This window comes from Coregonus clupeaformis, unplaced genomic scaffold (genome assembly GCF_020615455.1).
Source record: "Coregonus clupeaformis isolate EN_2021a unplaced genomic scaffold, ASM2061545v1 scaf0380, whole genome shotgun sequence".
Classification (NCBI taxonomy): domain Eukaryota; kingdom Metazoa; phylum Chordata; class Actinopteri; order Salmoniformes; family Salmonidae; genus Coregonus; species Coregonus clupeaformis.
The window spans coordinates 230001-249830 of NW_025533835.1; the positions used below are offsets into that span (position 1 = coordinate 230001).

The window sequence follows — 19830 nt, forward strand, 5'->3', positions numbered from 1 at the left end:
AGAGAGAGAGGGAGCGAGAGAGCGACAAAGAGAGAGAGAGAGATAGAAAGAGGGCGAGGTGCACTGGGAGAGGAGAGAGAGAGAGATAGAAAGAGGGCGAGGTGCACTGGGAGAGGAGAGAGAGAGATAGAAAGAGGGCGAGGTGCACTGGGAGAGCAGAGAGAGAGAGATAGAAAGAGGGCGAGGTGCACTGGGAGAGGAGAGAGAGAGATAGAAAGAGGGCGAGGTGCACTGGGAGAGGAGAGAGAGAGAGAGATAGAAAGAGGGCGAGGTGCACTGGGAGAGGAGAGGAAGTTTCAGTCTATGGCATCTTGGATGCACTGACTCACTCTCCCTCCTGAGGGAGCTGGCTTTCATCCATCACACAAAATAAACATCCAAACTAGTTGGCTTTCACTCCTCAGTCTCCCAGGAGAAACAGAGAAACATTCAAACTAGAACACGGCCAATTAGCACACTTTTCCCTGTAGAATAGACGTTTGGCAGGAAAACTAGCTCCCTCCCTCTCTCTCCCTCTCTCTCCCTCTCTCTCCCTCTCTCCCTCTCTCCCTCTCTCCCTCTCTCCCATAATAATCTCATAATGTAGGCCATACCCACACTGTATCTGAGAGTGTGAGCTGTTGGCTAAAGCTGTCACAGTTAGAGTTCTATATAAACTGTATAAACTCACAATTAGAGTTCCTTATAAACTGTATAAACTCACAGTTAGAGTTCTATATAAACTGTATAAACTCACAGTTAGAGTTCTATATAAACTGTATAAACTCACAATTAGAGTTCCTTATAAACTGTATAAACTCACAGGTAGAGTTCTATATAAACTGTATAAATTCACAGTTAGAGTTCTATATGAACACAGGTCTATGTCTGAACACAAGTTCTGCTGCCAGTGGAGAACAAAGTTAAATGAACTCAGATTCACACCTCTTGACAGAAAGGGAGGGAAGAGGATATGAGCCAATTCAGAGTTAATTAATACTATGATGCATATGTTTTTGGCTGCTGGCTGTGTATGTTATACAGAATGGGACTAAAGTTGGCCAAACTGGTTCCAAGGATGGGCCAGAAAGGAAATGGATATAATCCCATCACAATACTGCCAACTCTGACTAACAAATCCAGCCACAAATCAACTATACCTGACAGAACAGCCATACTAGCTACTAGGAAGTCATTAGGTGAGAGAACACAGTACATATTGGTGTTTCTCCCAACACAAAGAGCAGGAGTGTTTCTTACCTCAGAGTTGATGGCCATCTCCTTGTCGACGTGGGCTGGAGAGGGAACATGTGGAACAGGTGTCACTCCTCTATTGTTCACCAGCTTCTCTGAGGGAGGTCTAGGCCATCCTGCAAAGCTGTCTGGAGACAGACAGAACACACTGACCATCAGGAACACGCACTGACCATCAGGAACAAACACTGACCATCAGGAACACACACTGACTATCAGGAACACACACTGACCATGTAGACAGGTGCATATGTACTGAGCTGAGGGTGGGAAAGCTGGGCCAGGTCTGAGACATGCAGAATGTCTGTGGAAGTCTGGCTGGACAGTACAGTCTTGGGAGGTAGTATAAAAGGTAGGCAATGATAAGTGAGGTCTTGGGCTGGTTGAATGTGGTTACAGCGAGGTACTATTAGTTAACTGACCTGATGGTCTGGTCTGGCGGCTGAATGTGGTTACAGAGAGGTACTATTAGTCAACTGACCTGATGGTCTGGTCTGGTGGCTGAATGTGGTTACAGAGAGGTACTATTAGTCAACTGACCTGATGGTCTGGTCTGGTGGCTGAATGTGGTTACAGAGAGGTAATATTAGTCAACTGACCTGATGGTCTGGTGGCTGGCTGAATGTGGTTACAGAGAGGTACTATTAGTCAACTGACCTGATGGTCTGGTGGCTGGCTGAATGTGGTTACAGAGAGGTACTATTAGTCAACTGACCTGATGGTCTGGTGGCTGAATGTGGTTACAGAGGTACTATTAGTCAACTGACCTGATGGTCTGGTGGTTGGCTGAATGTGGCTACAGAGAGGTATTATTAGTCAACTGACCTGATGGTCTGGTGGCTGAATGTGGTTACAGAGAGGTATTATTAGTCAAATGACCTGATGGTCTGGTGGCTGAATGTGGTTACAGAGAGATATTATTAGTCAACTGACCTGATGGTCTGGTGGCTGAATGTGGTTACAGAGAGGTACTATTAGTCAACTGACCTGATGGTCTGGTGGCTGGCTGAATGTGGTTACAGAGAGGTACTATTAGTCAACTGACCTGATGGTCTGGTATGGTGGCTGGTTGAATGTGGTTACAGAGGTACTATTAGTCAACTGACCTGATGGTCTGGTCTGGCGGCTGAATGTGGTTACAGAGAGGTACTATTAGTCAACTGACCTGATGGTCTGGTGGCTGGCTGTGGTTACAGAGAGGTACTATTAGTCAACTGACTTGATGGTCTGGTGGCTGGCTGAATGTGGTTACAGAGAGGTACTATTAGTCAACTGACCTGATGGTCTGGTGGCTGGCTGAATGTGGTTACAGAGAGGTATTATTAGTCAACTGACCTGATCGTCTGGTGGCTGGTTGAATGTGGTTACAGAGAGGTACTATTAGTCAACTGACCTGATGGTCTGGTGGCTGAATGTGGTTACAGAGAGGTATTGTTAGTCAACTGACTTGATGGTCTGGTGGCTGAATGTGGTTACAGAGAGGTACTATTAGTCAACTGACCTGATGGTCTGGTCTGGTCGCTGAATGTGGTTACAGAGAGGTACTATTAGTCAACTGACCTGATGGTCTGGTCTGGTGGCTGAATGTGGTTACAGAGAGGTACTATTAGTCAACTGACCTGATGGTCTGGTGGCTGGCTGAATGTGGTTACAGAGAGGTACTATTAGTCAACTGACCTGATGGTCTGGTGGCTGGCTGATTGTGGTTACAGAGAGGTACTATTAGTCAACTGACCTGATGGTCTGGTGGCTGGTTGAATGTGGTTACAGAGAGGTACTATTAGTCAACTGACCTGATGGTCTGGTGGCTGGCTGTGGTTACAGAGAGGTACTATTAGTCAACTGACCTGATGGTCTGGTGGCTGGCTGAATGTGGTTACAGAGAGGTACTATTAGTCAACTGACCTGATGGTCTGGTCTGGTGGCTGAATGTGGTTACAGAGAGGTACTATTAGTCAACTGACCTGATGGTCTGGTCTGGTGGCTGAATGTGGTTACAGAGAGGTATTATTAGTCAACTGACCTGATAGTCTGGTGGCTGGCTGAATGTTGTTACAGAGAGGTACTATTAGTCAACTGACCTGATGGTCTGGTGGCTGGCTGAATGTGGTTACAGAGAGGTACTATTAGTCAACTGACCTGATGTTCTGGTGGCTGGCTGAATGTGGTTACAGAGAGGTACTATTAGTCAACTGACCTGATGGTCTGGTCTGGTGGCTGAATGTGGTTACAGAGAGGTACTATTAGTCAACTGACCTGATGGTCTGGTGGCTGAATGTGGTTACAGAGAGGTATTATTAGTCAACTGACCTGATGGTCTGGTGGCTGGCTGAATGTGGTTACAGAGAGGTACTATTAGTCAACTGACCTGATGGTCTGGTGGCTGGCTGAATGTGGTTACAGAGAGGTACTATTAGTCAACTGACCTGATGGTCTGGTGGCTGGCTGAATGTGGTTACAGAGAGGTATTATTAGTCAACTGACCTGATGGTCTGGTGGCTGGCTGAATGTGGATACAGAGAGGTATTATTAGTCAACTGACCTGATGGTCTGGTTGCTGAATGTGGTTACAGAGAGGTATTATTAGTCAACTGACCTGATGGTCTGGTGACTGAATGTGGTTACAGAGAGGTATCATTAGTCAACTGACCTGATGGTCTGGTGGCTGGCTGAATGTGGTTACAGAGAGGTACTATTAGTCAACTGACCTGATGGTCTGGTGGCTGAATGTGGTTACAGAGAGGTATTGTTAGTCAACTGACTTGATGGTCTGGTGGCTGAATGTGGTTACAGAGAGGTACTATTAGTCAACTGACCTGATGGTCTGGTGGCTGGCTGAATGTGGTTACAGAGAGGTACTATTAGTCAACTGACCTGATGGTCTGGTGGCTGGCTGAATGTGGTTACAGAGAGGTACTATTAGTCAACTGACCTGATGGTCTGGTGGCTGGTTGAATGTGGTTACAGAGAGGTCCTATTAGTCAACTGACCTGATGGTCTGGTGGCTGGCTGTGGTTACAGAGAGGTAATATTAGTCAACTGACCTGATGGTCTGGTGGCTGGCTGAATGTGGTTACAGAGAGGTACTATTAGTCAACTGACCTGATGGTCTGGTTGCTGAATGTGGTTACAGAGAGGTATTATTAGTCAACTGACCTGATGGTCTGGTGAATGAATGTGGTTACAGAGAGGTATCATTAGTCAACTGACCTGATGGTCTGGTGGCTGGCTGAATGTGGTTACAGAGAGGTATTATTAGTCAACTGACCTGATGGTCTGGTGGCTGAATGTGGTTACAGAGAGGTATTGTTAGTCAACTGACTTGATGGTCTGCTGGCTGAATGTGGTTACAGAGAGGTATTGTTAGTCAACTGACGTGATGGTCTGGTGGCTGAATGTGGTTACAGAGAGGTACTATTAGTCAACTGACCTGATGGTCTGGTCTGGTCGCTGAATGTGGTTACAGAGAGGTACTATTAGTCAACTGACCTGATGGTCTGGTCTGGTGGCTGAATGTGGTTACAGAGAGGTACTATTAGTCAACTGACCTGATGGTCTGGTGGCTGGCTGAATGTGGTTACAGAGAGGTACTATTAGTCAACTGACCTGATGGTCTGGTGGCTGGTTGAATGTGGTTACAGAGAGGTACTATTAGTCAACTGACCTGATGGTCTGGTGGCTGGCTGTGGTTACAGAGAGGTACTATTAGTCAACTGACCTGATGGTCTGGTGGCTGGCTGAATGTGGTTACAGAGAGGTACTATTAGTCAACTGACCTGATGGTCTGGTCTGGTGGCTGAATGTGGTTACAGAGAGGTACTATTAGTCAACTGTGGTCCTCTGTAGCTCAGCTGGTAGAGCACAGCGCTTGTAACGCCAAGGTAGTGGGTTCGATCCCCGGGACCACCCATACACAAAAATGTATGCACGCATGACTGTAAGTCGCTTTGGATAAAAGCGTCTGCTAAATGGCATATTATTATTATTATTATTAACTGACCAGATGGTCTGGTAGCTGAATGTGGTTACAGAGAGGTATTATTAGTCAACTGACCTGATGGTCTGGTGGCTGGCTGAATGTGGTTACAGAGAGGTACTATTAGTCAACTGACCTGATGGTCTGGTGGCTGGCTGAATGTGGTTACAGAGAGGTACTATTAGTCAACTGACCTGATGGTCTGGTGGCTGGCTGAATGTCGTTACAGAGAGGTACTATTAGTCAACTGACCTGATGGTCTGGTCTGGTGGCTGAATGTGGTTACAGAGAGGTACTATTAGTCAACTGACCTGATGGTCTGGTGGCTGAATGTGGTTACAGAGAGGTATTATTAGTCAACTGACCTGATGGTCTGGTGGCTGGCTGAATGTGGTTACAGAGAGGTACTATTAGTCAACTGACCTGATGGTCTGGTGGCTGGCTGAATGTGGTTACAGAGAGGTACTATTAGTCAACTGACCTGATGGTCTGGTGGCTGGCTGAATGTGGTTACAGAGAGGTATTATTAGTCAACTGACCTGATGGTCTGGTGGCTGGCTGAATGTGGTTACAGAGAGGTATTATTAGTCAACTGACCTGATGGTCTGGTTGCTGAATGTGGTTACAGAGAGGTATTATTAGTCAACTGACCTGATGGTCTGTTGACTGAATGTGGTTACAGAGAGGTATCATTAGTCAACTGACCTGATGGTCTGGTGGCTGGCTGAATGTGGTTACAGAGAGGTATTATTAGTCAACTGACCTGATGGTCTGGTGGCTGAATGTGGTTACAGAGAGGTATTGTTAGTCAACTGACTTGATGGTCTGGTGGCTGAATGTGGTTACAGAGAGGTACTATTAGTCAACTGACCTGATGGTCTGGTCTGGTGGCTGAATGTGGTTACAGAGAGGTACTATTAGTCAACTGACCTGATGGTCTGGTCTGGTGGATGAATGTGGTTACAGAGAGGTACTATTAGTCAACTGACCTGATGGTCTGGTGGCTGGTTGAATGTGGTTACAGAGAGGTACTATTAGTCAACTGACCTGATGGTCTGGTGGCTGAATGTGGTTACAGAGAGGTATTGTTAGTCAACTGACTTGATGGTCTGGTGGCTGAATGTGGTTACAGAGAGGTACTATTAGTCAACTGACCTGATGGTCTGGTCTGGTGGCTGAATGTGGTTACAGAGAGGTACTATTAGACAACTGACCTGATGGTCTGGTCTGGTGGCTGAATGTGGTTACAGAGAGGTACTATTAGTCAACTGACCTGATGGTCTGGTGGCTGGCTGAATGTGGTTACAGAGAGGTACTATTAGTCAACTGACCTGATGGTCTGGTGGCTGGTTGAATGTGGTTACAGAGAGGTCCTATTAGTCAACTGACCTGATGGTCTGGTGGCTGGCTGTGGTTACAGAGAGGTAGTATTAGTCAACTGACCTGATGGTCTGGTGGCTGGCTGAATGTGGTTACAGAGAGGTACTATTAGTCAACTGACCTGATGGTCTGGTTGCTGAATGTGGTTACAGAGAGGTATTATTAGTCAACTGACCTGATGGTCTGGTGAATGAATGTGGTTACAGAGAGGTATCATTAGTCAACTGACCTGATGGTCTGGTGGCTGGCTGAATGTGGTTACAGAGAGGTATTATTAGTCAACTGACCAGATGGTCTGGTGGCTGAATGTGGTTACAGAGAGGTATTGTTAGTCAACTGACTTGATGGTCTGCTGGCTGAATGTGGTTACAGAGAGGTATTGTTAGTCAACTGACGTGATGGTCTGGTGGCTGAATGTGGTTACAGAGAGGTACTATTAGTCAACTGACCTGATGGTCTGGTCTGGTCGCTGAATGTGGTTACAGAGAGGTACTATTAGTCAACTGACCTGATGGTCTGGTCTGGTGGCTGAATGTGGTTACAGAGAGGTACTATTAGTCAACTGACCTGATGGTCTGGTGGCTGGCTGAATGTGGTTACAGAGAAGTACTATTAGTCAACTGACCTGATGGTCTGGTGGCTGGCTGATTGTGGTTACAGAGAGGTACTATTAGTCAACTGACCTGATGGTCTGGTGGCTGGCTGAATGTGGTTACAGAGAGGTACTATTAGTCAACTGACCTGATGGTCTGGTCTGGTGGCTGAATGTGGTTACAGAGAGGTACTATTAGTCAACTGACCAGATGGTCTGGTGGCTGAATGTGGTTACAGAGAGGTATTATTAGTCAACTGACCTGATGGTCTGGTTGCTGAATGTGGTTACAGAGAGGTATTATTAGTCAACTGACCTGATGGTCTGTTGACTGAATGTGGTTACAGAGAGGTATCATTAGTCAACTGACCTGATGGTCTGGTGGCTGGCTGAATGTGGTTACAGAGAGGTATTATTAGTCAACTGACCTGATGGTCTGGTGGCTGAATGTGGTTACAGAGAGGTATTGTTAGTCAACTGACTTGATGGTCTGGTGGCTGAATGTGGTTACAGAGAGGTACTATTAGTCAACTGACCTGATGGTCTGGTCTGGTGGCTGAATGTGGTTACAGAGAGGTACTATTAGTCAACTGACCTGATGGTCTGGTCTGGTGGATGAATGTGGTTACAGAGAGGTACTATTAGTCAACTGACCTGATGGTCTGGTGGCTGGTTGAATGTGGTTACAGAGAGGTACTATTAGTCAACTGACCTGATGGTCTGGTGGCTGAATGTGGTTACAGAGAGGTATTGTTAGTCAACTGACTTGATGGTCTGGTGGCTGAATGTGGTTACAGAGAAGTACTATTAGTCAACTGACCTGATGGTCTGGTCTGGTGGCTGAATGTGGTTACAGAGAGGTACTATTAGTCAACTGACCTGATGGTCTGGTCTGGTGGCTGAATGTGGTTACAGAGAGGTACTATTAGTCAACTGACCTGATGGTCTGGTGGCTGGCTGAATGTGGTTACAGAGAGGTACTATTAGTCAACTGACCTGATGGTCTGGTGGCTGATTGAATGTGGTTACAGAGAGGTCCTATTAGTCAACTGACCTGATGGTCTGGTGGCTGGCTGTGGTTACAGAGAGGTACTATTAGTCAACTGACCTGATGGTCTGGTGGCTGGCTGAATGTGGTTACAGAGTGGTACTATTAGTCAACTGACCTGATGGTCTGGTTGCTGAATGTGGTTACAGAGAGGTATTATTAGTCAACTGACCTGATGGTCTGGTGAATTAATGTGGTTACAGAGAGGTATCATTAGTCAACTGACCTGATGGTCTGGTGGCTGGTTGAATGTGGTTACAGAGAGGTATTATTAGTCAACTGACCTGATGGTCTGGTGGCTGAATGTGGTTACAGAGAGGTATTGTTAGTCAACTGACTTGATGGTCTGGTGGCTGAATGTGGTTACAGAGAGGTACTATTAGTCAACTGACCTGATGGTCTGGTGGCTGGTTGAATGTGGTTACAGAGAGGTATTGTTAGTCAACTGACTTGATGGTCTGGTGGCTGAATGTGGTTACAGAGAGGTACTATTAGTCAACTGACCTGATGGTCTGGTCTGGTGGCTGAATGTGGTTACAGAGAGGTACTATTAGTCAACTGACCTGATGGTCTGGTCTGGTGGCTGAATGTGGTTACAGAGAGGTACTATTAGTCAACTGACCTGATGGTCTGGTCTGGTGGCTGAATGTGGTTACAGAGAGGTACTATTAGTCAACTGACCTGATGGTCTGGTGGCTGGCTGAATGTGGTTACAGAGAGGTACTATAAGTCAACTGACCTGATGGTCTGGTGGCTGGCTGAATGTGGTTACAGAGAGGTATTATTAGTCAACTGACCTGATGGTCTGGTGGCTGGCTGAATGTGGTTACAGAGCGGTATTATTAGTCAACTGACCTGATGGTCTGGTCTGGTGGCTGAATGTGGTTACAGAGAGGTACTATTAGTCAACTGACCTGATGGTCTGGTCTGGTGGCTGAATGTGGTTACAGAGAGGTACTATTAGTCAACTGACCTGATGGTCTGGTGGTTGGCTGAATGTGGTTACAGAGAGGTATTATTAGTCAACTGACCTGATGGTCTGGTAGCTGAATGTGGTTACAGATAGGTATTATTAGTCAACTGACCTGATGGTCTGGTGGCTGAATGTGGTTACAGAGAGGTATTGTTAGTCAACTGACCTGATGGTCTGGTCTGGTGGCTGAATGTGGTTACAGAGAGGTACTATTAGTCAACTGACCTGATGGTCTGGTCTGGTGGCTGAATGTGGTTACAGAGAGGTAATATTAGTCAACTGACCTGATGGTCTGGTGGCTGGCTGAATGTGGTTACAGAGAGGTACTATTAGTCAACTGACCTGATGGTCTGGTGGCTGGCTGAATGTGGTTACAGAGAGGTACTATTAGTCAACTGACCTGATGGTCTGGTGGCTGGTTGAATGTGGTTACAGAGAGGTACTATTAGTCAACTGACCTGATGGTCTGGTGGCTGAATGTGGTTACAGAGAGGTATTGTTAGTCAACTGACTTCATGGTCTGGTGGCTGAATGTGGTTACAGAGAGGTACTATTAGTCAACTGACCTGATGGTCTGGTCTGGTCGCTGAATGTGGTTACAGAGAGGTATTATTAGTCAACTGACCTGATGTTCTGGTCTGGTGGCTGAATGTGGTTACAGAGAGGTACTATTAGTCAACTGACCTGATGGTCTGGTGGCTGGCTGAATGTGGTTAAAGAGAGGTACTATTAGTCAACTGACCTGATGGTCTGGTGGCTGGTTGAATGTGGTTACAGAGAGGTACTATTAGTCAACTGACCTGATGGTCTGGTGGCTGGCTTGTGGTTACAGGGAGGTACTATTAGTCAACTGACCTGATGGTCTGGTGGCTGGCTGAATGTGGTTACAGAGAGGTACTATTAGTCAACTGACCTGATGGTCTGGTCTGGTGGCTGAATGTGGTTACAGAGAGGTACTATTAGTCAACTGACCTGATGGTCTGGTGGCTGAATGTGGTTACAGAGAGGTATTATTAGTCAACTGACCTGATGGTCTGGTGGCTGGCTGAATGTGGTTACAGAGAGGTATTATTAGTCAACTGACCTGATGGTCTGGTTGCTGAATGTGGTTACAGAGAGGTATTATTAGTCAACTGACCTGATGGTCTGGTGGCTGAATGTGGTTACAGAGAGGTATCATTAGTCAACTGACCTGATGGTCTGGTGGCTGGCTGAATGTGGTTACAGAGAGGTACTATTAGTCAACTGACCTGATGGTCTGGTGGCTGAATGTGGTTACAGAGAGGTATTGTTAGTCAACTGACTTGATGGTATGGTGGCTGAATGTGGTTACAGAGAGGTATTATTAGTCAACTGACCTGATGGTCTGGTCTGGTGGCTGAATGTGGTTACAGAGAGATACTATTAGTCAACTGACCTGATGGTCTGGTGGCTGGCTGAATGTGGTTACAGAGAGGTACTATTAGTCAACGGACCTGATGGTCTGGTGGCTGGCTGAATGTGGTTACAGAGAGGTACTATTAGTCAACTGACCTGATGGTCTGGTGGCTGGCTGAATGTGGTTACAGAGAGGTACTATTAGTCAACTGACCTGATGGTCTGGTGGCTGGCTGAATGTGGTTACAGAGAGGTACTATTAGTCAACTGACCTGATGGTCTGGTCTGGTGGCTGGTTGAATGTGGTTACAGAGGTACTATTAGTCAACTGACCTGATGGTCTGGTCTGGTGGCTGAATGTGGTTACAGAGAGGTTCTATTAGTCAACTGACCTGATGGTCTGGTGGCTGGCTGTGGTTAAAGAGAGGTACTATTAGTCAACTGACCTGATGGTCTGGTGGCTGGCTGAATGTGGTTACAGAGAGGTACTATTAGTCAACTGACCTGATGGTCTGGTCTGGTGGCTGAATGTGGTTACAGAGAGGTACTATTAGTCAACTGACCTGATGGTCTGGTGGCTGAATGTGGTTACAGAGAGGTATTATTAGTCAACTGACCTGATGGTCTGGTGGCTGGCTGAATGTGGTTACAGAGAGGTACTATTAGTCAACTGACCTGATGGTCTGGTGGCTGGCTGAATGTGGTTACAGAGAGGTACTATTAGTCAACTGACCTGATGGTCTGGTGGCTGGCTGAATGTGGTTACAGAGAGGTATTATTAGTCAACTCACCTGATGGTCTGGTGGCTGGCTGAATGTGGTTACAGAGAGGTATTATTAGTCAACTGACCTGATGGTCTGGTTGCTGAATGTGGTTACAGAGAGGTATTATTAGTCAACTGACCTGATGGTCTGGTGACTGAATGTGGTTACAGAGAGTTATCATTAGTCAACTGACCTGATGGTCTGGTTGCTGGCTGAATGTGGTTACAGAGAGGTATTATTAGTCAACTGACCTGATGGTCTGGTGGCTGAATGTGGTTACAGAGAGGTATTGTTAGTCAACTGACTTGATGGTCTGGTGGCTGAATGTGGTTACAGAGAGGTACTATTAGTCAACTGACCTGATGGTCTGGTCTGGTGGCTGAATGTGGTTACAGAGAGGTACTATTAGTCAACTGACCTGATGGTCTGGTCTGATGGCTGAATGTGGTTACAGAGAGGTACTATTAGTCAACTGACCTGATGGTCTGGTGGCTGGCTGAATGTGGTTACAGAGAGGTACTATTAGTCAACGGACCTGATGGTCTGGTGGCTGGCTGAATGTGGTTACAGAGAGGTACTATTAGTCAACTGACCTGATGGTCTGGTGGCTGGCTGAATGTGGTTACAGAGAGGTACTATTAGTCAACTGACCTGATGGTCTGGTGGCTGGCTGAATGTGGTTACAGAGAGGTATTATTAGTCAACTGACCTGATGGTCTGGTCTGGTGGCTGAATGTGGTTACAGAGAGGTACTATTAGTCAACTGACCTGATGGTCTGGTCTGGTGGCTGAATGTGGTTACAGAGAGGTACTATTAGTCAACTGACCTGATGGTCTGGTGGTTGGCTGAATGTGGTTACAGAGAGGTATTATTAGTCAACTGACCTGATGGTCTGGTAGCTGAATGTGGTTACAGATAGGTATTATTAGTCAACTGACCTGATGGTCTGGTGGCTGAATGTGGTTACAGAGAGGTATTGTTAGTCAACTGACCTGATGGTCTGGTCTGGTGGCTGAATGTGGTTACAGAGAGGTACTATTAGTCAACTGACCTGATGGTCTGGTGGCTGAATGTGGTTACAGAGAGGTATTGTTAGTCAACTGACTTCATGGTCTGGTGGCTGAATGTGGTTACAGAGAGGTACTATTAGTCAACTGACCTGATGGTCTGGTCTGGTCGCTGAATGTGGTTACAGAGAGGTATTATTAGTCAACTGACCTGATGTTCTGGTCTGGTGGCTGAATGTGGTTACAGAGAGGTACTATTAGTCAACTGACCTGATGGTCTGGTGGCTGGCTGAATGTGGTTAAAGAGAGGTACTATTAGTCAACTGACCTGATGGTCTGGTGGCTGGTTGAATGTGGTTACAGAGAGGTACTATTAGTCAACTGACCTGATGGTCTGGTGGCTGGCTGTGGTTACAGGGAGGTACTATTAGTCAACTGACCTGATGGTCTGGTGGCTGGCTGAATGTGGTTACAGAGAGGTACTATTAGTCAACTGACCTGATGGTCTGGTCTGGTGGCTGAATGTGGTTACAGAGAGGTACTATTAGTCAACTGACCTGATGGTCTGGTGGCTGAATGTGGTTACAGAGAGGTATTATTAGTCAACTGACCTGATGGTCTGGTGGCTGGCTGAATGTGGTTACAGAGAGGTACTATTAGTCAACTGACCTGATGGTCTGGTGGCTGGCTCAATGTGGTTACAGAGAGGTACTATTAGTCAACTGACCTGATGGTCTGGTGGCTGGCTGAATGTGGTTACAGAGAGGTATTATTAGTCAACTGACCTGATGGTCTGGTGGCTGGCTGAATGTGGTTACAGAGAGGTATTATTAGTCAACTGACCTGATGGTCTGGTTGCTGAATGTGGTTACAGAGCGGTATTATTAGTCAACTGACCTGATGGTCTGGTGACTGAATGTGGTTACAGAGAGGTATCATTAGTCAACTGACCTGATGGTCTGGTGGCTGGCTGAATGTGGTTACAGAGAGGTACTATTAGTCAACTGACCTGATGGTCTGGTGGCTGAATGTGGTTACAGAGAGGTATTGTTAGTCAACTGACTTGATGGTCTGGTGGCTGAATGTGGTTACAGAGAGGTACTATTAGTCAACTGACCTGATGGTCTGGTCTGGTGGCTGAATGTGGTTACAGAGAGGTACTATTAGTCAACTGACCTGATGGTCTGGTGGCTGGCTGAATGTGGTTACAGAGAGGTACTATTAGTCAACGGACCTGATGGTCTGGTGGCTGGCTGAATGTGGTTACAGAGAGGTACTATTAGTCAACTGACCTGATGGTCTGGTGGCTGGCTGAATGTGGTTACAGAGAGGTACTATTAGTCAACTGACCTGATGGTCTGGTGGCTGGCTGAATGTGGTTACAGAGAGGTACTATTAGTCAACTGACCTGATGGTCTGGTCTGGTGGCTGGTTGAATGTGGTTACAGAGGTACTATTAGTCAACTGACCTGATGGTCTGGTCTGGTGGCTGAATGTGGTTACAGAGAGGTTCTATTAGTCAACTGACCTGATGGTCTGGTGGCTGGCTGTGGTTAAAGAGAGGTACTATTAGTCAACTGACCTGATGGTCTGGTGGCTGGCTGAATGTGGTTACAGAGAGGTACTATTAGTCAACTGACCTGATGGTCTGGTCTGGTGGCTGAATGTGGTTACAGAGAGGTACTATTAGTCAACTGACCTGATGGTCTGGTGGCTGAATGTGGTTACAGAGAGGTACTATTAGTCAACTGACCTGATGGTCTGGTGGCTGGCTGAATGTGGTTACAGAGAGGTACTATTAGTCAACTGACCTGATGGTCTGGTGGCTGGCTGAATGTGGTTACAGAGAGGTACTATTAGTCAACTGACCTGATGGTCTGGTGGCTGGCTGAATGTGGTTACAGAGAGGTATTATTAGTCAACTCACCTGATGGTCTGGTGGCTGGCTGAATGTGGTTACAGAGAGGTATTATTAGTCAACTGACCTGATGGTCTGGTGACTGAATGTGGTTACAGAGAGTTATCATTAGTCAACTGACCTGATGGTCTGGTTGCTGGCTGAATGTGGTTACAGAGAGGTATTATTAGTCAACTGACCTGATGGTCTGGTGGCTGAATGTGGTTACAGAGAGGTATTGTTAGTCAACTGACTTGATGGTCTGGTGGCTGAATGTGGTTACAGAGAGGTACTATTAGTCAACTGACCTGATGGTCTGGTCTGGTGGCTGAATGTGGTTACAGAGAGGTACTATTAGTCAACTGACCTGATGGTCTGGTCTGATGGCTGAATGTGGTTACAGAGAGGTACTATTAGTCAACTGACCTGATGGTCTGGTGGCTGGCTGAATGTGGTTACAGAGAGGTACTATTAGTCAACGGACCTGATGGTCTGGTGGCTGGCTGAATGTGGTTACAGAGAGGTACTATTAGTCAACTGACCTGATGGTCTGGTGGCTGGCTGAATGTGGTTACAGAGAGGTACTATTAGTCAACTGACCTGATGGTCTGGTGGCTGGCTGAATGTGGTTACAGAGAGGTATTATTAGTCAACTGACCTGATGGTCTGGTCTGGTGGCTGAATGTGGTTACAGAGAGGTACTATTAGTCAACTGACCTGATGGTCTGGTCTGGTGGCTGAATGTGGTTACAGAGAGGTACTATTAGTCAACTGACCTGATGGTCTGGTGGTTGGCTGAATGTGGTTACAGAGAGGTATTATTAGTCAACTGACCTGATGGTCTGGTAGCTGAATGTGGTTACAGATAGGTATTATTAGTCAACTGACCTGATGGTCTGGTGGCTGAATGTGGTTACAGAGAGGTATTGTTAGTCAACTGACCTGATGGTCTGGTCTGGTGGCTGAATGTGGTTACAGAGAGGTAATATTAGTCAACTGACCTGATGGTCTGGTGGCTGGCTGAATGTGGTTACAGAGAGGTACTATTAGTCAACTGACCTGATGGTCTGGTGGCTGGCTGAATGTGGTTACAGAGAGGTACTATTAGTCAACTGACCTGATGGTCTGGTGGCTGGTTGAATGTGGTTACAGAGAGGTACTATTAGTCAACTGACCTGATGGTCTGGTGGCTGAATGTGGTTACAGAGAGGTATTGTTAGTCAACTGACTTCATGGTCTGGTGGCTGAATGTGGTTACAGAGAGGTACTATTAGTCAACTGACCTGATGGTCTGGTCTGGTCGCTGAATGTGGTTACAGAGAGGTACTATTAGTCAACTGACCTGATGTTCTGGTCTGGTGGCTGAATGTGGTTACAGAGAGGTACTATTAGTCAACTGACCTGATGGTCTGGTGGCTGGCTGAATGTGGTTAAAGAGAGGTACTATTAGTCAACTGACCTGATGGTCTGGTGGCTGGTTGAATGTGGTTACAGAGAGGTACTATTAGTCAACTGACCTGATGGTCTGGTGGCTGGCTGTGGTTACAGGGAGGTACTATTAGTCAACTGACCTGATGGTCTGGTGGCTGGCTGAATGTGGTTACAGAGAGGTACTATTAGTCAACTGACCTGATGGTCTGGTCTGGTGGCTGAATGTGGTTACAGAGAGGTACTATTAGTCAACTGACCTGATGGTCTGGTGGCTGAATGTGGTTACAGAGAGGTATTATTAGTCAACTGACCTGATGGTCTGGTGGCTGGCTGAATGTGGTTACAGAGAGGTACTATTAGTCAACTGACCTGATGGTCTGGTGGCTGGCTGAATGTGGTTACAGAGAGGTACTATTAGTCAACTGACCTGATGGTCTGGTGGCTGGCTGAATGTGGTTACAGAGAGGTATTATTAGTCAACTGACCTGATGGTCTGGTGGCTGGCTGAATGTGGTTACAGAGAGGTATTATTAGTCAACTGACCTGATGGTCTGGTTGCTGAATGTGGTTACAGAGCGGTATTATTAGTCAACTGACCTGATGGTCTGGTGACTGAATGTGGTTACAGAGAGGTATCATTAGTCAACTGACCTGATGGTCTGGTGGCTGGCTGAATGTGGTTACAGAGAGGTACTATTAGTCAACTGACCTGATGGTCTGGTGGCTGAATGTGGTTACAGAGAGGTATTGTTAGTCAACTGACTTGATGGTCTGGTGGCTGAATGTGGTTACAGAGAGGTACTATTAGTCAACTGACCTGATGGTCTGGTCTGGTGGCTGAATGTGGTTACAGAGAGGTACTATTAGTCAACTGACCTGATGGTCTGGTGGCTGGCTGAATGTGGTTACAGAGAGGTACTATTAGTCAACGGACCTGATGGTCTGGTGGCTGGCTGAATGTGGTTACAGAGAGGTACTATTAGTCAACTGACCTGATGGTCTGGTGGCTGGCTGAATGTGGTTACAGAGAGGTACTATTAGTCAACTGACCTGATGGTCTGGTGGCTGGCTGAATGTGGTTACAGAGAGGTACTATTAGTCAACTGACCTGATGGTCTGGTCTGGTGGCTGGTTGAATGTGGTTACGAGAGGTACTATTAGTCAACTGACCTGATGGTCTGGTCTGGTGGCTGAATGTGGTTACAGAGAGGTTCTATTAGTCAACTGACCTGATGGTCTGGTGGCTGGCTGTGGTTACAGAGAGGTACTATTAGTCAACTGACCTGATGGTCTGGTGGCTGGCTGAATGTGGTTACAGAGAGGTACTATTAGTCAACTGACCTGATGGTCTGGTGGCTGGCTGAATGTGGTTACAGAGAGGTACTATTAGTCAACTGACCTGATGGTCTGGTCTGGTGGCTGAATGTGGTTACAGAGAGGTACTATTAGTCAACTGACCTGATGGTCTGGTGGCTGGCTGAATGTGGTTACAGAGAGGTACTATTAGTCAACTGACCTGATGGTCTGGTCTGGTGGCTGAATGTGGTTACAGAGAGGTACTATTAGTCAACTGACCTGATGGTCTGGTGGCTGAATGTGGTTACAGAGAGGTATTATTAGTCAACTGACCTGATGGTCTGGTGGCTGGCTGAATGTGGTTACAGAGAGGTACTATTAGTCAACTGACCTGATGGTCTGGTGGCTGGCTGAATGTGGTTACAGAGAGGTACTATTAGTCAACTGACCTGATGGTCTGGTGGCTGGCTGAATGTGGTTACAGAGAGGTATTATTAGTCAACTGACCTGATGGTCTGGTGGCTGGCTGAATGTGGTTACAGAGAGGTATTATTAGTCAACTGACCTGATGGTCTGGTTGCTGAATGTGGTTACAGAGAGGTATTATTAGTCAACTGACCTGATGGTCTGGTGGCTGAATGTGGTTACAGAGAGGTATCATTAGTCAACTGACCTGATGGTCTGGTTGCTGGCTGAATGTGGTTACAGAGAGGTATTATTAGTCAACTGACCTGATGGTCTGGTGGCTGAATGTGGTTACAGAGAGGTATTGTTAGTCAACTGACTTGATGGTCTGGTGGCTGAATGTGGTTACAGAGAGGTACTATTAGTCAACTGACCTGATGGTCTGGTCTGGTGGCTGAATGTGGTTACAGAGAGGTACTATTAGTCAACTGACCTGATGGTCTGGTCTGTGGCTGAATGTGGTTACAGAGAGGTACTATTAGTCAACTGACCTGATGGTCTGGTGGCTGGCTGAATGTGGTTACAGAGAGGTACTATTAGTCAACGGACCTGATGGTCTGGTGGCTGGCTGAATGTGGTTACAGAGAGGTACTATTAGTCAACTGACCTGATGGTCTGGTGGCTGGCTGAATGTGGTTACAGAGAGGTACTATTAGTCAACTGACCTGATGGTCTGGTGGCTGGCTGAATGTGGTTACAGAGAGGTACTATTAGTCAACTGACCTGATGGTCTGGTCTGGTGGCTGGTTGAATGTGGTTACAGAGGTACTATTAGTCAACTGATCTGATGGTCTGGTCTGGTGGCTGAATGTGGTTACAGAGAGGTACTATTAGTCAACTGACCTGATGGTCTGGTGGCTGGCTGTGGTTACAGAGAGGTACTATTAGTCAACTGACCTGATGGTCTGGTGGCTGGCTGAATGTGGTTACAGAGAGGTACTATTAGTCAACTGACCTGATGGTCTGGTCTGGTGGCTGAATGTGGTTACAGAGAGGTACTATTAGTCAACTGATCTGATGGTCTGGTGGTTGGCTGAATGTGGTTACAGAGAGGTATTATTAGTCAACTGACCTGATGGTCTGGTGGTTGGCTGAATGTGGTTACAGAGAGGTATTGTTAGTCAACTGACTTGATGGTCTGGTGGCTGAATGTGGTTACAGAGAGGTACTATTAGTCAACTGACCTGATGGTCTGGTCTGGTGGCTGAATGTGGTTACAGAGAGGTACTATTAGTCAACTGACCTGATGGTCTGGTCTGGTGGCTGAATGTGGTTACAGAGACGTACTATTAGTCAACTGACCTGATGGTCTGGTGGCTGGCTGAATGTGGTTACAGAGAGGTACTATTTGTCAACTGACCTGATGGTCTGGTGGCTGGCTGAATGTGGTTACAGAGAGGTACTATTAGTCAACTGACCTGATGGTCTGGTGGCTGGCTGAATGTGGTTACAGAGAGGTACTATTAGTCAACTGACCTGATGGTCTGGTCTGGTGGCTGAATGTGGTTACAGAGAGGTACTATTAGTCAACTGACCTGATGGTCTGGTGGCTGGCTGAATGTGGTTACAGAGAGGTACTATTAGTCAACTGACCTGATGGTCTGGTCTGGTGGCTGAATGTGGTTACAGAGAGGTACTATTAGTCAACTGACCTGATGGTCTGGTGGCTGAATGTGGTTACAGAGAGGTACTATTAGTCAACTGACCTGATGGTCTGGTGGCTGGCTGAATGTGGTTACAGAGAGGTACTATTAGTCAACTGACCTGATGGTCTGGTGGCTGGCTGAATGTGGTTACAGAGAGGTATTATTAGTCAACTGACCTGATGGTCTGGTGGCTGGCTGAATGTGGTTACAGAGAGGTATTATTAGTCAACTGACCTGATGGTCTGGTGGCTGAATGTGGTTACAGAGAGGTATTATTAGTCAACTGACCTGATGGTCTGGTGGCTGAATGTGGTTACAGAGAGGTATCATTAGTCAACTGACCTGATGGTCTGGTGGCTGGCTGAATGTGGTTACAGAGAGGTATTATTAGTCAACTGACTTGATGGTCTGGTGGCTGAATGTGGTTACAGAGAGGTACTATTAGTCAACTGACCTGATGGTCTGGTGGCTGGCTGAATGTGGTTACAGAGAGGTATTATTAGTCAACTGACCTGATGGTCTGGTGACTGAATGTGGTTACAGAGAGGTATTGTTAGTCAACTGACCTGATGGTCTGGTTGCTGAATGTGGTTAAAGAGAGGTACTATTAGTCAACTGACCTGATGGTCTGGTGACTGAATGTGGTTACAGAGAGGTATCATTAGTCAACTGACCTGATGGTCTGGTGGCTGAATGTGGTTACAGAGAGGTATTGTTAGTCAACTGACTTGATGGTCTGGTGGC

At 46.6% G+C, this 19830-nt stretch overlaps 1 protein-coding gene across 3 annotated transcripts in view; it reads right to left on the bottom strand.

The window, feature by feature from the left end:
• Nucleotides 1–19830, bottom strand: part of osbpl10b (oxysterol binding protein-like 10b) — a 145725-nt gene that overhangs the window by 67377 nt on the left and 58518 nt on the right. For all 3 annotated transcript variants that reach the window (XR_006658609.1, XM_045215166.1, XM_045215165.1), the window contains one exon: nucleotides 1240–1361. Coding sequence is in view for 2 of the 3 variants with exons in the window: in XM_045215166.1 (XP_045071101.1) it covers nucleotides 1240–1361 (122 nt within the window). In the remaining variant the exon portion in view is untranslated. The remainder of the gene's footprint in view (nucleotides 1–1239; nucleotides 1362–19830) is intronic.